The 21,041-nt window shown below is 50.9% G+C and overlaps 1 protein-coding gene across 8 annotated transcripts in view; it reads left to right on the top strand.

Moving 5' to 3' along the window:
* The window catches only part of TACC2 (transforming acidic coiled-coil containing protein 2), a 204,041-nt gene that overhangs the window by 179,105 nt on the left and 3,895 nt on the right, over positions 1-21,041 (top strand). For 7 of the 8 annotated variants that reach the window (XM_077779591.1, XM_077779592.1, XM_077779589.1 and 4 more), the window contains 6 exons: positions 6,916-7,059; positions 7,512-7,588; positions 12,165-12,208; positions 17,780-17,940; positions 18,129-18,235; positions 18,848-18,968. In XM_077779591.1, the coding sequence (XP_077635717.1) occupies positions 6,916-7,059; positions 7,512-7,588; positions 12,165-12,208; positions 17,780-17,940; positions 18,129-18,235; positions 18,848-18,968 (654 nt within the window). Of the gene's footprint in view, positions 1-457; positions 548-6,915; positions 7,060-7,511; positions 7,589-12,164; positions 12,209-17,779; positions 17,941-18,128; positions 18,236-18,847; positions 18,969-21,041 lie in introns of all 8 variants that reach the window. The other variant, XM_077779596.1, reaches the window with a different exon arrangement.

Genomic DNA, 21,041 nt, shown 5'->3' with positions numbered 1-21,041 from the left:
ACAATTAGCCACTCCATACCATAAATTTGACAGCTTAATTTGATATCCACTATACTAAGACCTGCAGAGCAAACCCAGAGAGATTGTGAGCAGTCGCTTGAGAATGCAAAACCTTTCATGGAAATTGCTGGCCAACTTTACATTAAGCAAACGAAAGGAAAGAATCTGAAGGAAAGGGCGCAGTAAAAATTGTGACCCCCTTTAAAAAATCTTGTCGTACCTGACCACATGATACTTCCCAAGAGATATTCCAAAGGGCACTTAGGAAAAAAAAAATTAAACACTTATTTCATGATCTGCTGAGGTGTTAATTGTGAAAGAAAGCCGGAGCGTGTGTGTTTCCTGAGTACCTGTCATGACACATCACGTGGCACATTCATTTCTTGGATGTGGAAAACATTGACATCCTGTCTTGATGCGTTTCCCCTGCGGTTTGCTCATCCCCGCTCTCGGGCAGGAGGAGTTAGAATTTGCCGTCATGCGGATAGAAGCCCTGAAGCTGGCCAGGCAGATTGCCCTGGCTTTCCGTGGCCGCCAGGAGACCGAGGTACGGGTTTGCTGCTGCCGTGCACTGCCTCTTGAGAATGCGGTGTGGTCCAGAAGTTTGTTTGCTAACCATTGGCTAAGCAGGCAATGCCGGTGTTCTACAGAGTTGTCTAAAATTTTCTAAAAAGCCAAAAGCCTAACTTGCATTCATAGACCCCGAGTTCACACCTAAGATCCAGTTAACTCTGTAATGAAGGAAGCAGCAGGGTGGTAAAGCCGGGTGAATGGAGGAAAATACGAGAATCTGGTGTAGAGTCGGTGGAATAAAGAAGTCTAGAACCTTCCTGCAATCTTATTTTACGGTTCGATATGAAACCGGTTAATACTGGCTAAACAAGAGACATACATGTAAACTTTGAGGTTTTGTTTTCTGTAAAAATCACTTGCGTCCCTACTGAACATAAATTGCAACTTTTCTATTTCCTTTAAGTTTCATTTATTTTTAGAGAGGGAGAGTGGGCGAAGGGTAGAGAGGGAAGGAGAGAGAGCATCCCAGGCAGGCTCTGCATGGTCAGCTCGGAGCCCCACACGGGGCTCTAACTCCCAAACCGTGAGATCATGACTGGAGCCGAAATCAAGCGGCAGACACTTAATGGACTGAGCCACCCAGGTGTCCCGCAGCTTTTCTATTTTCTACAAGTTACTACCTAACTGTAAGGAGACCGGACCCTAATCAATAGTAAATAGTGGAATCAGGACCTTCCTGAGATATTGGATTGACCCATAGACCAGAGTCAATAGAAGTACAGAAAAGCAACCCTTTTCTGTAAAGGGCAGATGGTCAATCTTTTAGGCTCTGTGGGCCATCTGGTCCCTGTAACAACTACTCACCTCTGCCACTGTGGCTTAAGAGCAGCCACAGACAATACGTAGGTGAACGGGTAGAGTGGTGTCCCAATAAACCCTTTTTACAAAATGGGGCATTGGGCCGTTTAGCCGCACACCATAGTTGGCCATCCGTGCCAAGAGTAGAGTATGATACTCACCGAGCATGCAGAAATCTCTGGCTGGCTGGCTTCCAGGTTTGGAGACGTTTTTCTTAACAATTTGAATGAGTCACTGAAGACATGCCAAACTCAGGCCCTGTGAGGGTCAGCCCCACCCTCAGGGCTGACGGTGAGCTGCGGTCTCTGAGGACCTGCTTCGTGCTCACCCCCCACACCCCACCCTGAGTCGGGCAGCCCGGTGCGCTCTGTGGCCTTGAACGTGTTGGTGAACCTCTCTGGGCCTTTGTTTTTCCAGCTGTGAGATGAGGCTACTAACAGCAAGGTGGCAGGTTGCTGTACAGATGGGGGGAGGGGCAGCGCCATGCCTGGCACACAGTAGGTGCACAATAAATGAAAGCTGCTCGGTTGCCTCCGATCAGATGCTCACAGCTTTTCTACTGTAGGGGGCTCCGGGGTCCATTTTACAGATGGGGAAGTGGGACCATGGAAATGGCCCAAGGCCTGACAGTGATTCACTGACCCAGCGGGAACGAGGACTCCAGTCTCCAAATGGAGACTGTCCATCTCAATTCACAGCTCACTTGGTTTTGCCTCAAAGTTCATGTGCTGCTCATGCCCGCAGGGCCTCCCACGTGTGGTTTCCCTGGAGCAAAGGGGGTCGGGGGGAGCTCCCTCCCAGAGATATCACTCAGTGAAAGAAGGCGGTCACACTGTGGGTGTCCAGACTGGGAACACCAGGACCCAGGACAGGGGCGAGAATGTTAATACACATTGCTGACGTCCTTGTTCTCACGGTCAACCCAGAAGCTTGGGTTTAATTTCCACGAGAAAGATTTTTAAAAAGCATCAAGCGGTGATGAGTTTTTCCCCATTAGATTTATTTCTTGATACCCTTGGGCAGTGGCCTAGGGACAGAATGAATTGCTTCAACTTTGGCCACTGTGAATACAGTATATTCCTGTCCAGCAGCCAGAGGCAGAATTGAGCACATTCTAGTAAGAATTCAGACTGGGGGTGGAATGTTCTGGAATGTCTCGTGCCCCTGCCTCCTTCCTCCAAGGGCGCATCAGACTTGACACTTGACCCGTAACCGGTTGGCTGGCCATTGACTTCTTGTCAATTACAGCCTCTTCTCTCATGTGTCCCGATTTCGATATAGAAAATACTGTCACGTGACTCTGCTGCATGTGGGTCGGAGAGACGGCCCCAGCCACCTCCTCATGCATTGCAGAAGAGGATGCTAAAAGAAACATTCCTGGGGGCAGAACTGTCTTGGAGCATAAGGAACATTTTTCTCTGCACTAGTAACTTGTACCGCTTTTTGGGTTTCTGTGGGTTTCTTGTTCATGTAGATGCTTGATTGCCCCTTTACTGCTTTGGAAATTGCTGATGTATAGAAAGAGAAACAGCAGCTGTGTATCCAATTTGCTCTTCTTTTCTGCCCATAAATTTCAGCTGCAGGTGACATAGCCCAGTCTTTTTGGCAGCATGGTCTTAAACTGATGCTAACACAAAAATGAAATCACTCGGAAGGATGAAAAGCCACATGAAATATGGTGGCGGCGATTTCTGCTTGCTCCTTCGAGCAGCTTCACTTTACATTTCCCTTCAGACCGACAGCCAGCTGCGCTGACCTTCGAGGCTCTGCAGTGGGGTTTCCTGTCTCATTAGTCAGGAGATGTTAGAAATGAGGAAGACTCCGTGGGCCCGGGGTGTGGGGCTGCAGCTCCTTAGTGTTTTTCTTCTGCTCCCTTTGGGCCAAAGTGAATTCGATCGTAACCTCCTGGGGGATAGTCTGGCCAGGGTGGCCGGCTGCGCGGTGCAGGAGCCCCGAATGTAACCAGAATAGATAGAGCATAAATGTCCTGTCTGTGTGGCTTTCACAAACAGGTACAGGGCATGCAGGGGGTGGATTTGTGCCCATAACAGATACCGGTTGTGATCTCTAAAGCTGTTGGCCTTTCCGGTTCAGGGGACCCCAATCTGAAGAACAAAGGGTGTGTCTGGGTAACGTAGGAATAAGAGTCATATAAACCACAGCCTTAGGACCAGAGGAAGTCCTAGAAGCAGGCCCCTTAGTTAGGGAGGGAAAGGGTGCTAATCTCCCGCGCAGTGTTGGATTCCTCCACGAGTCCTGGCCGATAAAGGCAGACGCCTGGATTTCATGTCGGCAGGAGGAGGAGGTAGGTCTGGGGCAGCCTGTGTGGGCGAGTGGCCTGACATCACGGGCTCCTTCTCTCGTGCTTTGACCAGAAACCACCCACCACGCCCCACATTGACCAGCACGCGCCTGAAAGCCGCAGGAACAGCCTGAGAGCAGAGCGGTGACAGAGGGCCGGCATGGGGCTTTCAGCTTATATTTGCCAGTTTGGGGAGTTTCCAGTCATGGCCCGCAGCCTGTGTGGAGAGGGACTGAGGACATGTCTTTCTTGACTCAGTCGGAAGGAGGGACCAGTCGCTGGCAGGTGGCGCCTCCCGTGGGAGTGGGTGAGGGCACACACCCAGTGTCATCCCGAGCTCCAGAGCTGCCTGCGGTCAAATTTGGATGCAGCAGCCCCAACGAGAGGCCCCGCCTGGCACCACATGGCCTGGACACCCCCCCAAGCGTCCCAACCTGTGCCCCCTCTCCATGACCTTGACCTAGCTTGCCACGGGCTCCCAGCCTGACCTACACTCCTGGCCCCCACCCTGTGCACGCCCCTCCCACAGCCTGGACAGGGAGATCCCACCTTGCTTCCCGTGAGGCCTGGAGACAGGGAACTGGCCATAAGGGGGGCTGTGAGCCTGGGGGTGTGGCAGACCCTGAGGCCAGAAGGGCCCCAGGCTCGAGCTCTGCTGGTCTGATGGTGGCAGTGCCCCAGAGGGTCCAATCAGGGACCAAGATCTGAGTGAGTGGCTTGAGGGCTTGGATGTTGACTCCAAAGGCTCATTCGTGCTTTTTCTTCTGAGTCAGGGCCATTTCACAGTTTTACCCTGTGATTCTCCTGGCTTTGGGGATTCTCTAAAGCAGCAGTGAGTGGGGGCTTCGGTGAGACGAACAAAGCTTAATCTAAGCCTGATGTTAAAATATCAGCAAGAAACAAACCTATTTCAGTTAGAAATAATTCTTGGTTGTAAGAGAAAAACAGGGTGTGTACCTTGGATTTCATTAACATGCAGAGACTCCAGGCAGTAATTCAAATGGATTCTGAAGTCATCTGTTCCTTTATTGAAAACACCAGGTGGCCAGGATGAAAGGTGGCAGAGAATCACTGGATGTGGTGCTAACTATTGTGTTTACTGAGAAAGCTCATTAATTTATTTATTTTTCATTCCCTTCCAAAGGACTCGGGCAGCTCTAAGAACATCACTTCCTGAAGTGGTCAGATTTCATTTCTGCCCCGTATGATAAAGTTAGTTTTAAGTTCATTTCCCCTCACACTTCAGAGAGCTGGCTTATTTCGAGTCAGAACTGAATCTCATTCTGGAAAACCTTTTGGCCAAATCACTTAGATCTGCCATTTTTTCATCTTCCAGAGGACCAGGATGAGTGGATGGTGTCTAGGATCCTTCCATTTTGAAATTTTATTCTAGTTTTTTTTCTTTTCAAAGAACCCTTTTCCTTAAAAAGTGACAGAACAGTTGTTGTTTTTTTTTAAATTCTGTTCAGAATCTTGTGTTGGTGAATTTTCTCCATAAATACAAACAGAGTCTTATTGTCTAGGTATAGCAGTCTATTTACTTCCTTTACTATTTACTTTACATATGAAAAGTTTCCCATATGGCAAGTAGAGCCTCGAAAACATTTCAAACAGCAGAGATCAACCCATACACAGGCAAGGCTCCGGAGCTCTGGTCTGGTGGCCCTCTGTCTTCTGAGAGATCAGCCTGCCAGCTCCTGGGTTTTGGTCCAGTGTCCTGCACTGGAAGCTTCTTTAGGGACCTCAGGACGGAAAGATCGTGGCATCCCATGTGACACGAGAGTATATCTCCAGGGTCTGGTAGAACAGGGGACCGTGTGCTCCCCTCTCTGAGTGGAGTGATCATCCAGGTCCCACTGCAGAGGGAACCCAACTACTCAAGACCGGGCAGGGGTGGTGAAACCAAGCCCACTTGTAGGACACCCAAAACCATGTCATTCACTGTGCATGCATACGACTAACAGGCCTTAACTCCGTCATCTCCAGTCCTATCCATTAAATTTCTGCCGGAGTTTTTCTAAGTTATTGTTCATTTTTTCTGATGCTTTAGTGGGGGGGTAAGCATGCCTGTTCTTGGGGTGGAAGATAGAGAACCTTCAGGTGTGCCCCCATGCCCCCCACCATTGAGTCTTTAACCTCATCCGCTTCCGCTTCCAAGAGCAGCCCTCCCTGTACTTTCTGCACATCTCTCTCTACGGCACCAGGTGTTGTGTTTCCTGCCCACGTCTCGTAAATTCCCNCCGACTGGCATGCCACCATTACTCCACCTCAAATTGGACTCTAGTCACCAGGGGTGGCGGTCTGCCTGGACAGCCATGATAGTGCGGAGGCTAATGCATAGGACTGCGAGTGTGCTTGGTTTGGTCTCTCTGGCAGTAGAACTAGACCACCAGCCAGGCTGCGCTGGCTGGCTGACCACGCTCCTAACACCGCGTTTCAAGTGTGTTGGAAATGGCTGAGTTTTTTGTGCAAAGGGAGGAAGAGTCACCGGGGTCCTCTCCTCCCTCCCAGGAGGCTAGTGACTGCCCTGTCCAGTCGAGCCAGTGTCGGTTGCCGGAGAGGGCAGAGAATCTCACCATCTGTTGAGGGTCTTACCAGGAAATGGGGGTGTTGTCATTGATCTGGTTTTCAGTTTTGCCATTGACACGGCAGCCTTAAGGCGACGTAACTGCAAAGTAACCCTTACCTTGGGGCGCCTAGAAACTGGCTGTCGAAGGTGACGTTTGATAGCCACGGTCGGCCCTGAGCTTTGTGTGAGCATATCCTTCCAAACGGGGCTGAGCGAATGTTCCCCAAATTGGAATGCAGACAGTCTTACAAAACTGATCAGATCTGCAGTTATTCAAAACTAGGCGAACGGAGATTAGAATTCAACATCGTTCACCATCCGGCTTTTATTTTGGAAGCGGAGCCTGCTGGAGAACGGCCTTGGTTCTTAAGCTCGATGCCTAAATGCCTCTGCGTCTGATAAATGGCGGTGATAAGCAGGCTCCAGACGGGCCTGACTCCAGAAGCGGGGAGCTGGGGCGGCCTCTGGCATTAGCCCCTTTGTCTGCCTGTGCAGGTGCAAAATGATCGATCTCTGTAGATTGTATCCAGCCTGTCCCCACTCATCCATCTGAGCATTTTCTCATATTTTTGATGTTCTTTGTTCCAAAACCATTCACAAGAGAATGAATGCAAATCCTCTGTCATATGAGTAATATTAACTTTTTTTTTTTTAATTAAAAACCGTTCCACAGAGAGAAGCTGGTCACCCAGCGGATGTCCCCATCTCTAAAACAGCCTTGTACTCCCGCATCGGGACGGCCGAGGTGGACAAGCCCGCAGGACTTTTATTCCAGCAGCCTGACCTGGACTCCGCGCTCCGGATCGCCAGAGCAGAGGTACGTGTGTGGCTCGGAGGAGGGTGGCTCTGCTTGCCCCGGGAAAAGCTCTGGTTTCTGCCGCATGTAAATAAATACATTTACACCTGTGGTTCACAAAGCCAGCATCTTTGGACCCAGACTTTTTTCTGCAGCCACCGTGGTCAGAGGCGGGTACCAGACCAGGCTTTGATCTTCCCGGACACTATTGTTTAATGAGCCTCTGTGGCCATGTTTGATTTATAACAAAAAGCACATGGCTTTTAGTTGCTCCCTGGTGGGCATTGCGGAAGTCTGATATCTGACGTATTTCTTCTGTCTCGCGCTCGGGGAAGTTCTCTGAATCCGATTATTGTTTGGTGTGGGAAGTTCTAATTCTGCATTTATTCAGCGTTTCCTTCTTGGTGTGCGAATCGCTCGGATCCGAATTCGCTCCTCCAGAGCTCACCGTTCTTTTTTCTCCCTGATGCCAGATCATAACCAAGGAGAGCGAGGTCTCGGAGTGGAAGGCTAAATACGAAGAAAGCAGGCGGGAGGTGATGGAAATGAGGTCAGTGGTGGTACTCTCTGGCCCCTGGGGCATCGCCCACCTGCGGTCTCGTAGCAGCTGGAGCTGCCGTGGCCCGTGAACCAGGTCCTCCCAAGACGCACCTGTTCTTTGTGACAAGGTTTATATTTTCACCAAAGTATTTCTAATAATGTTACTCTTATTGAAATATCATGCACCTGAGCTAAGTATTGCAGACAAATAAATACACGTGCAAATGAAAAGCCAATCTCCTTCCCACTCAGCCTCTAAGTCCACTCCCCTCAGGTCGCTGCTATCTACCGCTTTTGGTATATCCTTCCAAGAATTTTCCATTTCTTTCTTGTTTTTTTCCTGAAGTTTATTTATTTTGAGAGAGAGAGAGCATGAGCAGGGGAGGAGCGGGGTCGGGGGGTAGAATCTCAAGCAGGCTGTCAGCACAGAGGACAACATAGGGCTCGATCGCACAAACTGTGAGATCATTACCTGAGGTGGAATCAAGAGTCAGGTGCTTANCCCCTCTTTTTTTTTTTTTTTTTTAATTTTAGAGGGTGGGGGAGAGAAGGGCAGAGGGAGAGAGAATCCCCCGAAGCAGGGCTCCATCCCATGACCCTGGGATCCTGATCTGAGCCAAAATCAAAAGTTGGACACTCAACCAACTGAGCCACCCAGGCGCCCCAAGAATTTTCCATTTCTTTTTTCTTTTAATTTTCTAATGTTTATTTATTTTTGAGAGAGAAAGAAACAGAGCACAAGCAGGGGAGGGGCAGAGAGAGAGGGAGACGCAGAATCAGAAGTGGGCTCCAGACTCCGAGCTGTCAGCACAGAGCCCGATGCGGGGCTCGTCCTCCCAAACTGTGAGACCATGACCTGAGTGGAAGTCGGACGCTCAACTGACTGAGCCACGCAGGCGCCCCTAGGATTTTCCATGCCTGATTGCAAATGTGTGAAAGTGTCTATACAGACTCTGTTTTTCCTCCAAAGCGGAGAGTGGAACTGTACATTAGCCTATATTCTGTTTTAACTTTGTAAATCTTGGATAGATTTTTATACAACTTGACCTTATCGTTTAACAGGTTTAATGGTCCATGTATGGTTCTAACAAAGTGAACTTCCCCAGTCTCAGTGGATAAGCAGTTGGGTTATCTCCAGAATTTTGTCTTGAGTGATTTATCTCTCCATTTGCTGCGTTTGTATTAGAAGTATAACAGCCACCACATCTTAAGTGCCTCCCATGGGCCATGAGCTGTGTTTTTGGCCAGAGGCACACAGTCTCTGTTTCTCCCCACGGCCCTCAAGAAGCGATCGTCCGCTCCATCTGACAGTGGAAGGCTCAGAAAGGTTAGGTGACTTGCCCAAGGTCCTGGAGCTTCTGGGCAGAAGGACGTGAATTTGATTCTACCTTTCTGATTGCAAAACCCCAACTCTTTCCATGGTACCCAGGGGCCTGCCTCTCTTACTGTCATGTCTGATGCACCTTTTTGCCCTTCATTTTTCTTCATGATTCATCATCATCTTAGAGACTAAGAAACCACCTCTTGGGGTAGAACTTGCCCTTGGGATATGATCTTAAAAATTGTATCGCCAAGTGGCGTTTTTAAGAAATTTGGGCCCACACCGTGGCCCCGGGCTTCCTAGGTTAGTGAGCTCTGTACTGGGGGGTGCGACCCCCCCCCCGCTCCTGGGCCTGAGAACCGCTCCTGGGGGCAGAGTTCACCTTTCCACACCCCTGCCTTTCTTCAGGACAAGCTGAACTTGACACATGTGTTTTCCAGTTGCAAGGGAAGAGATGAATTCAAGCACGATCATTTTTAACAAGACAGAAGATCTGGTGCTATGTTGAAACTCCTTAACAGGCTTGCTTCATTTTCAAGTCTCAAAGTTCGGGAGTCAGGGAATAGATGAATTTTTAAAAATTGGTTCAAGAATTAGTTCATTTATAGTGCACTTGATTTGCAATAGCAGCTGCTGGTTAATTATCAGAATCGGCTACGTTCCTGGCTACTGTTTTTTTTTTATTTAATTTTTCTAACGTTTATTTATTTTTGAGAGACAGAGCATGAGTGGGGGAGGGGCAGAGAGAGGGAGACACAGAATCTGAAGCAGGCTCCAGGCTCTGAGCTGTCAGCACAGAGCCCAATGCGGGGCTCAAACTCATGGACCACGAGATCATGACCTGAGCCCAAGTCGGACGCTTAACCGACTGAGCCACCCAGGTAGCCCCTGGCTACTGTTTAAGTAGCAAGTTATTTAGGTAATTGTATCCCCTGTTTTCTAGGTCAAATAGTATCTTCCGGAAAATTCTCCTGGTACTTCCTTCTTCCTACTGATGCTTTCTGTGACCACTTCTGGAGGTTAAACCTAGTGTGCTGTTTCACAGGCTCACACTGAGGCCCTGTGGTGGTGTCATTTGAAAATTTCTTTCTCTCTCTCTCTCTTTTTCAACAGGGGAATAGAGGAGGGGACAGCATGGCTTTCATTTTTTGCCTGCCCTGAAAATGAAAGCAGGGCATGCTGGGAAGGTTAGAAGCCCCATCCCTGATTTGTTTTGCATCCCCGGGAGAAGCTGTTCCTCTGGGTTCGGCAGGGAGTGCTGTTTACCAACCAGTGTGGCAGGATTTGAGTCGCCCGCTGGTGCAGCTGCTCTCGTGTTTGAAGGCCCAAATGTCCACCCTCTGGAACCAGACCAGACCAGGGGAAGCTCACACTCTGCTTCCTAGCTGCTCTGGGGCCTGTTCCTGAACTCTCTAGGCTGACTTTCCTCGTCTGTGATAAAGGGAGAATCACAGCACCTCGAGGCAGCAAGGCATAAAGGCTCCAGAGTCCGACGTCTGAATTCGAATCCAAGCTCTGCCACTTGATAGCCCTGGGATTCCGGGAAAGTTCCTGCCTGGCCCTGTGCCCTCAGTAGCCCCATCAGCACTTCAGGGGACAATCAGGGCACCGCTCCTTGAGGTCACTGTGAGGAGGAGACACAAATATAGCAGCACCGAAGCAGCTTCGGGCCCCTGGTGTCCCTGCACCTCTGGAAGAACGCATCCCCCACCTGCTGTGGTCCAGTGATGGGTCCCGGTCAGGCAGCCTCATGGGTCCATCTTGGTTTTGTGATTCAGGGGTACAAGGAGGTATTGTTTAATTACAGAAAATGTAGAGTGCTTCTGAATCAGTAGGATTCAGAAAGAACCCAAGTGGGCTCATGTCGTGGTCGCCTTTATTTGCTGCGGGTTGGCTTTGGTTGAGGCACTGTCCTTGCGGCCAAGGTCAAGAATCCAGGGACAGACACCCAGCAGGTGTGACGCCTTTAGACTTTGCAGAATGCCTTCTGCTTTCACTGGTCTTTTGACCTCATTCAGTTCTCCCACGGCCCTGAAAGTCAAGGTGCAGGATAATCCTCACCATAGCAGGGAGTCAGCTGAGCCCCCACTGTCTGTGACCGACTTGTGTGAGTCACACAGCTGGGAGAGGCAGGGCCAGCTGTGATCAGGGGTCCTGGATCTGGTAGCGGTTGGCGGTTCTTGGGTCCCTTGTGGAGAAGAACTATTGGATAATGTAGGTGAAACTCTCAAGTCTTCTTCCAGAAGGTTGACTTTGAAGAGAGGGCTTCTTCACTCCTGGGTCCTTCCCGTTGGGGGTAGCAGTGAAGCCATCTTACAAGCAGGGGATCTTCGTGCTTTTGTATAGCTAAGGTTTGTTGAGGCCCTCTAAGAAGTGCTACATCCCTCATTCCCCCACCCCATCGTCCGTGACCAAGTAGTGGCCCCTGGGCCTTGAGGAGCTTCTGCTGATGTACTGTGATGCCAGATGTGTGAGATGTTTTGGAAGATTCAGATAAAATGTCGTGACGTTCAGGGGAGAAATCAGGGAAAGCTTCCTGGAGGACATAGCACTTGAATTGGACCTTGAGAAGCAGAGAAGACTATGAGAGGTGGAGATAGAGAGGGGAGGTGAACAACACAGGCAGGGTCATGGTGGTGAGAAATCCCAGACCAGCAAAAACTCACGTGTTCTTATTGAACCACCATGGCGGGGAAGGAGGTAAGATTGATGAAAGGGATCAGGCTCAGGTTTTGGAAGGCTTTGATTGTCAGGCTGAAGGGTTGGCCTTAACTTTTTTTCTCAGTGTGCAGTAGGGATACTTCAAAGGTTTTGCCCAGGGGCATGGTGTGTTCAGAGTCATGCCCTAGGAAAACGAACCTATTTAGGTATGTAGGAAGAGGGGCGAGGTTGGAGGTGAGCCGAGAGGTGTGACCCAACTCTGACAAATAAGACTTGTCCTCTAGGGGGCGCCTGGGTGGCTCCGTCTGTTAAGTATCTGACTCTCAGTTTCAGCTCAGGTCGGGGTCTCACGGGTTCGTGAGTTCTAGCCCCGCATTGGGCTCTACACTAAGAATGCAGCGCCTTCTTGGGACTCTGCCTCTCTCTGCCCCTACCTCACTTGCACTCTCTCTCTCTCTCTCCTTCTTGCTCTCAAAATAAGTAAATAAACTTTTAAGGAAAAAAACTAAGACTTGGTCAGGCTTCCATCTAGCTCATGGACCCTAGTGTCAATTAGAAACCATTCTGTTATCATGATTGCAGCATGTTTTTACTTCTCTTACAGGAAAATAGTGGCTGAGTATGAGAAGACCATCGCTCAGATGATAGGTAGGTGTCTTGACTGGTGGGCTCAAGCCTCCCCGGGGCTTCTGAACCATGGGGAGGACTTTGAAGTTAGATGCTCAAGAGTGTGTTCACCTTTGGCCCCTCTTAGAGCATGAAGTCCTTCAGGGAGGACCGATTTTAGTCTGTGTGCTGCGGAAGTGAGCACTCTTCACCGAGGGACCGGAGCATCCCAGAATGTGAGCCTGGGGGCTTCCTGGAAACACCTGCTAGAATGTTCCTTAGAATTATTCAGGCCTGTGAGAAGCCGTGGCAGTTACATCAACGGCCACCATTAGTCCAGGACTTGTTCACTTCATGCGGAGAGAGATTTGGGTTGGTTCCTAGGGTGTTTGGGGGATTTGTTTGCTCACGAGAGAGACTAAGAATCAAATCCCTCAACTCTAACCTAGACTCGAAGGACAAAATACTCAGCCTTTACGCAGGGTTCTAGGGCAAGGATGGTGGCATGCATTGCGGTCCAGCCGCCTGTCCCCCTCCCCACTCTCCCCTGCACGTTACCTGATCTCACTGAGATGGCCATTGACTCAGAATCCACCTTAGCACAGCGTCCCTGGCGGCCAGTCCTGACGCTGCTTTGGCCTCCAAAGTGCTGAGCTCTAGACCACCCGGCTCTTTTAAAAAAAATAATAAGAATAAGAATAAAAAAAAATCTTATACTCCTAAGGACAGATGGAGTAAAAGCCCCAGCTCACCACACACCAGTTTCTGTATTGAAGCTGGACACTGGGTTAACAGATGATGCCTCTCTCTCAAACGTTTGGATCTGAGTTACACCACCACACCTCTAGCCTGTCGCAAAGATAAATAAGAGAGCAGGCTTGGGAATGGTGAAGAGGCCGACAATTGAGTGCTTTCTATTTGAAGGAGCTTTAATCTTGATTTATTAGAATAGAGGCCATTTCTCCCAGATCACGGGGAAAGTCTATTTAAGTGTTTCTAAGGATCAGCTCATGGCATATGCTTTCTATCAAACGAACCTCTTTATTAAATTGGTATAAGAGTTTATGAATACATATGGATGAGATAAAAAAAAAAAACCCCAAAACTCTTGGACCCAAAGCTGCCTGTAAAAGTGGTCAGGAAGGATTTATGTCTTCCAATATATGATGTTTGGCACGCTGAGCACAGCCTTTTGGCCTCCTGGAATCTTAGGTTGTGAAAATGTCACTCAGACCTACCGTGGCGCATCTGGAAATATCCTTCTGCATCTCAGAGTCCTATATTGTTATTTTGGCTCTTGGCGATGATGCTTGGGCCCATGTTGAAATGGGGGTAAAAGGCCACGAGCCTCTGCCCCTGAGAGAAGGCTGCCCAGAGCCGTTTGCTAGCACTCAGCTGCCTATTTTTGATATAAGTAGACATTCATTCCCTCTTCAAAAAACTGAAGAGTAAGGATCTCTCTCCCTGACATAAGTGGCCCGTCCCTGCTGGACAGAAAGATTATTCAGCCCCGATTTCCTTGAAGCTTATTTGCCGGTGAGAGTAGTTCAAAGAACATTTCAATTCTAGGCAAGTTGAGTGGGTGGAGCTCAGTCTGCAGGGGTTAAGGCTACGCACCCCCTCCCCCGGGGACACCTGGTATGTTTGGCCAGAGGGTCCCTCTCTTCAAGAGCTGTGATCTCACCCCTCTGAGCATTTTCCTGTTTGGGGCTGTTTGAGCGCTGCCAGCGGCTGGCTCCGTGAGCCCTCTCCAGTGTTTCTGGCTGCAGGCTGCACTGTCACCCAGGGCTGTTGTGACAGTGCGTGTCCCCTCCTGGTGCCCCATCCTCGGGCACCCGCCTTGTTCAGCAGCTGGCACATCTGTGGCTGTCACCGGTCAGTCACTACTGCAGGGCATTGGTGAGGGCCACTGCAGATTTCCAGGTCCTGTGTCCTTGTAGACGGCGGCGTGGGGCTAAGGCACAGCCGGGACCCACCTTCGCTGCGGGTGGGACCTGCCTCCTTTCTGGGCAGGCTGCGAGTCCCCGTATGAGGAAACATACCAGCCTCCCATCTCCCTTCTTCTCCTTTGCATCCGTGTAACCTGCGTCCCTGGTGGGAGGGAAAACTCAAGCTCCAAGAGCTTGGCAGTTTGGGACAGAAGGAACATTAGTAGCGTTTTGAAGTCAAAACTTCACCCCCGCTACACTAGCCCCTCCTGGCGGCAGCCCGGCTCTCTGGCTTCCGTGTCCCCTCGCAAATGTTCCACGCCAGCGTGACATCTGTCCTGCCATCATCGTCCGTTCTCGTCCCGTGTTTCTAGAGAGAATACACTCTCGAGTTCAGATACTGAATATTTAGGATTCAGAACAAAAAGAGACCTCTGTGCTTTCTGCATTCAGGTTGTTGCAATTGATTTTTTTTTTCTGCTTTCCTAACAACTGCCCTGATTATCTGTTTTGCTTCCATTTTCTGTTGCTTCTTGCCCTTTGCTTGCAAAACAAACAGGCAAGCCTGGTAAGTAAACGCTTCTTCACCTAATTTGACACCTGCCCATTGCAACTTGTGTTTGTTTGTTTGTTTGTTTCTATNCATGGTTTAACAATGTTTTGCCTGGAAAAAAACAACAACAACAACAGAAAAATCTCCAGGGGCATTGTTTTGTTGTCGAGTCTAGAGCCTTTTGAGTTTGGGACTGATTTCCTGACGTGAAGAACCGGACTGCATTTGTAATTTACAAAAAGATTTGTGATGCATTCTCACCTCCTCCGTCTCCTGGGAACCGGGAAATTTCTATTTTTACAAGCATTTATGGGGAGGGCAGGAAACCTGAGGCAAGCTAAGTCTCAGATCCAGGAAATCAAATGGATTCTGTTTGATAAATGGCTTCTTACAAGCCGAGTGAAATGCATACGTGGCCTCAGAGCCGCCCAGAATGTGCATTGTACCGTGTGCTGAGGGCTAAGGAAGCGGCTTAAACATAGTAAAAACAAGCATTTGGTTACTGGTGAAACCGTGAAGCATCCGTTCTTTGAGGAGTCTGGGTGTAGCAAGATTGCTGGCGGTTCTTTCCTCGCTGTATGTTAGAAGCTGCCCCTTCGTGAGTGATAGATGCGCCATCATGCCAGTTTGGGGGTGCCCATGATGCTGTTGGGGATGAGTCACTGACCCTGGGTTCTTCCTACGAGTCAAAGGCTTTATATACATTTTCATTTATTCTTCCCCCAAATGCCGTGAGTTAAGTACTATGAGCCCCTCTTTCAGCTCAGAAGGCTGAGACTCCCAGAGGTTAAAAACCCTGCCCAAGGTGAAGGAGAGAGCCAGAGTCTGGTGAGAGTCAGAGCCAGGATGGAACCTGGGCAGTCACAGCCTGGTACCTGGGTCCTTCCTCTCTGCCCCGGCAACAGGGGGGGGTCTCTGGAGGCAGGGGTGGAGGTACATCAGACATCTTCGGGCCTGTGGCTCTCCAAGCGTGGCCCCTGGACTGGCCGCCTCAGCATCATCAGGGAACTTGTCACAGATGCAGACTCTCGGCCCCACCTCCCAGATCAGAACTCTCTGGGTGGGGTGCCGCCGTCTGTGTTTAAACAAGCCCCCGCTGATTCAGGCGCATGTTCGTGTGTGACAACCCCTTCATTTTGGAAACGAGGCCCTGAGCTCCCGAGAGTCGGGATGTTTGAGCACGTTTATATCACAGCTGAAGCTGAAACCCAGGATGCGTGCACCCGCCCCGGTTCTGGGCTCTTTCCTCCACGGCACACGGCCACAATGTGCCTAACTTCAGGAGATAGGACGATGCCCATCCGTCAGGAACCTAAGGGAAAAAACCTGAAGCAGCACCCTTCTGCTTTTTTTTTTTTTTTTAGTTTTTACTTAAATTCCAGTTAGTTAAATACAGTGCAATCAATATTAGCTTCAGGTGTGCAAACACTTGCGCACGACACCTTCGCTCATTACAAGTGCACTCCTGAATCCCAGCACCCCCTGCTTTTAAGGGAGCTTCCTCCTTCCAGGTCTGTTGCTAACAGGCCGGCGGAGAGAGATGGTTATGAGCTTGGCTTGAGGTTTGGATTGCCAGGTTCTACTCATTCATTCACAGTGTGGAGGTGTTGAGGCACCCGGAGAACCAGGCTCTGTGCTAGGCGCTGGGATAAAGATGTGGATAAAACAAGACTCAAGAGCCTGCCCTCGGGCAGCGTGCACTCTAGGCAACAGACAGCTGGCGTACACCCGTGTGTGTGCACGTCTGACTGCTGCTGGGAAGAGAATGGACTGGAAAGGAGGGAGAAGGCGTTTCCCGCAGGTGCTCAGGAAGGCACCTCTGGGGAGGTGGCCTGTGTGAAGGACCCGAGTGAGAGGGGAGTCCTGGAGTGTCTGGAGCCACGGCTCTGGGACAGGACCGCCTGGGGTGTGCCGGCCACTGCAGCTGGAGCAGAGGGGACAGAGTTTGGATTTTACTCCCGGTGTTCAGGGGGTCCCTGTGGGGCTCCGAGCTGGAGCTGAGTGACCCGGTTTTTTACTTAAGGAAGTTTAGTCTGGCGCCTGGGTGCTGGCTTAGGAGCATTAAGTGAATCACACAGTCAGCACAGCACCTGACGTGTGGAGTGCCTCAGTGGGCACTAGCTGCTGTCTTGTGTCCTCATTTCCAGAGCGATCTGCCTGTGGGGGCAGTCCTGGGCAGCTCGTGACCTGGGGCTGACGGGAGGTCGGGCCAGCACGGCTCCTTCCCCCAGGAGCTGTGAGAGGGGGTTTCTCTTCCCCCGGCCGTCTGCTGTCACCAGAGGTCCAAACAGATGGCAGCGAATGGTTCGTCGCCCACCCAGCCCCATGATGTGTTGGCACATGAAAGATGGTGCCGTGCAGGCAAGAGGCTTTCATGTCGAGTGGTCAGAGAAAGCCATTCCCATAAATATGAGATGATTTGCAAGATGTTCGGGGTAGAGCTGGTGGTGGGGTCGGAGGATAGTGCAGGTGCTTTCACTAGGCTCGGCCACTCTGAACTGGGCCAGAATTCATCCTCATGTACATAACTGGGAAACTCGCATTGACAGAAAGAGCTCCAATCTGTTGGAGTTCAGGAAATTTGCTGTATCAAAGGAAATGTCCGTTTCTGTGCGAAGCAGAATTGCAGGGCTGATGGGTTTTGTGGGCTTTGGTTCCTGGGATGTTTTAAGGATGAAGAAACCTTTTTCTTTTGCAATAACCATGTCTTTGTGGCGATAATACGTAGAAAGACCTGTTCGTCAGAGCCCAGACTACTGTTCCTTTTTATCTGGCTCAACACAAAATTCAGGAGTGATTTTTTTCCCCCACTTTATGGATCTGTTTGCCGTCAAGCACCACATAGAATCACCGAGGCCTTGAATGTCGATTTTTAGGGGTCTGCAGTGATCAGGCTAAAGAGCAGTGGCTGGTTTCCATCCCATCTAACACTGCAAAGGCCCAGGCCTGCGGTGCTGAGGCTGTGCGTTTTATTCCTTTAGAGGCGGTGTCTGGCCGGGCTCGGGGAGCGGGTCCGTCCCAAGTCTGGGGCGCCCCGTGCTTAGACTGAGTTGCGACCTGAGGCCCCGGTGGCCCCTGAGACCAGGCTGGGAGCCTCCGGTCCCACTGTCTGTCCTTGGTGTCTCTTGTCAGAGGATGAGCAGAGGGAGAAGTCAGTCTCCCACCAGACCGTCCAGCAGCTGGTCCTGGAGAAGGAGCAGGCCCTGGCTGACCTGAACTCCGTGGAGAAGTCTCTGGCCGATCTCTTCAGGAGATACGAGAAGATGAAGGAGGTCCTTGAAGGCTTCCGCAAGGTGTGTGTGTGTCGGGGCAGAGCAGGGGGCTGGGCCTGTGGGGCGGGAGCAGGTGGAACGGGTTGGGAGAGATCACAGGGAGCTGGGCTTGGCCGTCCAGGCTTACGCCAGCATTGGGGAATTCCTGGGGTTCCCAACACCCAGGGCATTTCTTCCGTGGGTGCGACCTCTGTCCTCTGTCCTGTCAGAATGAAGAGGTGCTGAAGAAATGTGCGCAGGAGTATCTGTCCCGAGTGAAGAAGGAAGAGCAGAGGTACCAGGCCCTGAAGGTGCACGCGGAGGAGAAGCTGGACAGGTAGCGCAGCCTCGGGTCCGCCCCACGGCCTCTCGGCACCCCTGCCAGGGCGAGCTGGGAGCCCCAGTGACCTCAGCTTAGGAAGAGCCGATGATCCGTCTGTGTTTTTTCTGTGTGGCTTGTGATAACAGTGCACTCTCAGCGTTTTGAGAAGTGAAGGATGCATGTTGTCATTTCCAGGGCGCCCACTCAAAGCACTTTGGCCTCATGGGAATGGGGGTTGGGGCCGGAGATGGGGGGGCGCTCCTGGGCTCCTAAAACAGGCCCCCGGGTGGTGGACCCTGGAGCCAGAAGGTTCCCACGTCCGCAGCTGGGAGGAGGATGGCGGGAAGGGTGATTCTTTCTTTCTTTTTTTTTTTTAATATTTTTATTTATTTCTAGGAGAGAGAGAGAGAGACAGCGTGAGCAGGGGAGGGTCAGAGAGAGAGGGAGATACAGACTCTGAAATAGGCTCCAGGCTCTGAGCTGGCAGTCGGCACAGAGCCCGACGCGGGGCCCGAACCCACCAACCGCGAGATCATGACCTAAGCGAAAGTCGGACGCTTAACCGACTAAGCCCCCCAGGCGCCCCAGGGTGATTCCTTCTGAGCACCCGCCGCCCTGTGTCCGCAGGGCCAATGCCGAGATCGCGCAGGTGCGAGGCAAGGCGCAGCAGGAGCAGGCCGCCTACCAGGCCAGCCTGCGGAAGGAGCAGCTCCGCGTGGACGCTCTGGAGAGGACGCTGGAGCAGAAGGTAACGGCCGACGGCCCGCGGGGCCGGTCAGACCCTCGGCTCGGCAGGGCCTGGGCTTCCCTGCGGCCTCTGCTGCCCCCGGGACGGGTGTAGGCCTCNCCGTCCTTTCTGCTCTTCCTGGAATTGCTACCTGCTTGGATGTTCGTTGTGGTTTTAACTCCTTTTCGGCATTCATTCACTCATTCATCATGCATCTCCTAAATCTGCGGTGTGCCAGGCATAGTACTTCACCCCGCATCCAGACGCTTACTGGCGAGGGAGTCAGGTACCCACCGGAGACCAGGGGCTGATGCACAAAACGGGCCACGTTGGGGTCAAAAGGGCCCTCAGATGTCCTCCCACATCCACGGATGGGGGGACCCTCCTGAGGTCCCCTACCTTGTCCTGATTTCCGGTCTAGCCCTCAGTCCACTGTACACACCCTCTCCCGGGTGTCCAAATGAGAAACCCCTTCTGCATAGGAGAGCTGTGGGAATCTGAATCTGGAGAAGCGTGGGCCGAGGGGTCCCCCTTCTGAGTGTGTTTCCAGACCAGACCCGTGGCGGTTGGTCTACTGAGCCTTCTACTGGTCCGCTGTGGCCTGGGGTGGCATCACTTCCCATGCATGTGGGACTTAACAGGTGGTCATGGTTGGGGTGGGGACATCCAGCGTGGGCAGATGGCACTAGAAGTCCAGCGTGTCTCCCAGATGGCCTCTGTTAATCCAGAAGCACCCACAGGCCTCTGATTGGCCCCCTTCTGTGTTCATACCCAGCTAGGTTCCCATGGGGCTGGCTGTGTTCCCAAGGTGGGTCTAGGCCAAGCAGTGGGTGCATACGACCCCTCACATCAGCTAAGTGATGTTAAGGAAAGAGCCCTGGGACCCAGGAGACACAGGTCCTTCCCCCACCAAGGCACCAGCCACCTGCCATCCATTATGACCCTGGGCAAGCCTCACATTTCACCTCAGGTTGTAGGTTTCCAGTGTCAGAGGTCGAAACCCAAAGATCTGAAAGAATCTCTCCAGCCGTGAGAATGACACGGCTCTAGTGGTCAACTGAATTTCCCTGACGCGGTGCTGGGTCCACAGTGTGTCCCTGGCTGACCAGAACTCAACAACTAGAAACCTCACATTCCCAGATCATTTTTGTTCTTTACCTTTTCCTTTGGGCATGAAGATGATAAATGGCCACCAGACAGGATTGTTTTTTTTTTTTTTAAAAGAAGGAAAAAGTCTGGATGGTGCCAAATATGCCAAATTTGTTCAACTGTCTCAATTTTTCAGGCTCTGATCCTTGTTCCCAGCAGTAAGCACAGAGTCAGGACCAGCATTTACTCCTTCTGTCAATATTTATTGAGTGGCACTGCATTGTTAGTGTTAAGTGGGTGTTTATTTTTAGGATTTTTTCTTTTTTTTATGTTTATTTATTTTTGAAAGACAGAGCATGAGCAGGGGAGGGGCAGAGAGAGAGGGAGACACAGAATCCGAAGCAGGCTCCAGGCTCTGAGCTGTCAGCGCAGAGCCCAACGCAGGGCTCGAACCCACAAACCACGAGATCATGACCCAAACTGAAGTCGGACGCTTCACCAACTGAGCCACCCAGGCGCCCCAGGCGGTGTCTATTTTTATTCCTTGAATGTTGATAATCCATGTGTGGTGTATTGGGTGACCCTTGAAAAGTGGAATACTCCTTTAAGTTAAAGAGCACATTCCCCCAGCATTTGGGTCATTGAGGCAGTTGGGTATCAAATGTTTCTAGGGGGAAAATGGAGCGATATGTTTGGTTGCTCCTGTTTGCATCAGGATTTGATGGTGTTTGGACCACCTTGTGGCATTAGCTAAAACATTAGGTTTTCTAGGCAACCTAGCCTGTTCAGACTCTTCCATTGCCAGCTGAAGGTAGTGCTGAATATTCTGGCAAACTGGAAGACACGGAAGAAGGCGAGGTGGGGTGCACCATTTGGGAGAACGGGAAAGATAACAAACAGATCTGCAAACATAATTTGTCTTAAACTAAAACAGAAGAGGCACAGATTAATCCTGTGAGTTCTTCCCTACGGGACTCTAAGTGATCCGGAGAGGACGTTCTCTGT

The sequence above is a fragment of the Crocuta crocuta genome, unplaced genomic scaffold (assembly GCF_008692635.1).
Source record: "Crocuta crocuta isolate KB4526 unplaced genomic scaffold, BGI_CrCroc_1.0 scaffold138, whole genome shotgun sequence".
Classification (NCBI taxonomy): Eukaryota; Metazoa; Chordata; class Mammalia; order Carnivora; family Hyaenidae; genus Crocuta; species Crocuta crocuta.
The sequence above is the reverse complement of the archived record's forward strand: the minus strand, read 5'-3'. Positions and strand labels throughout refer to the sequence as shown.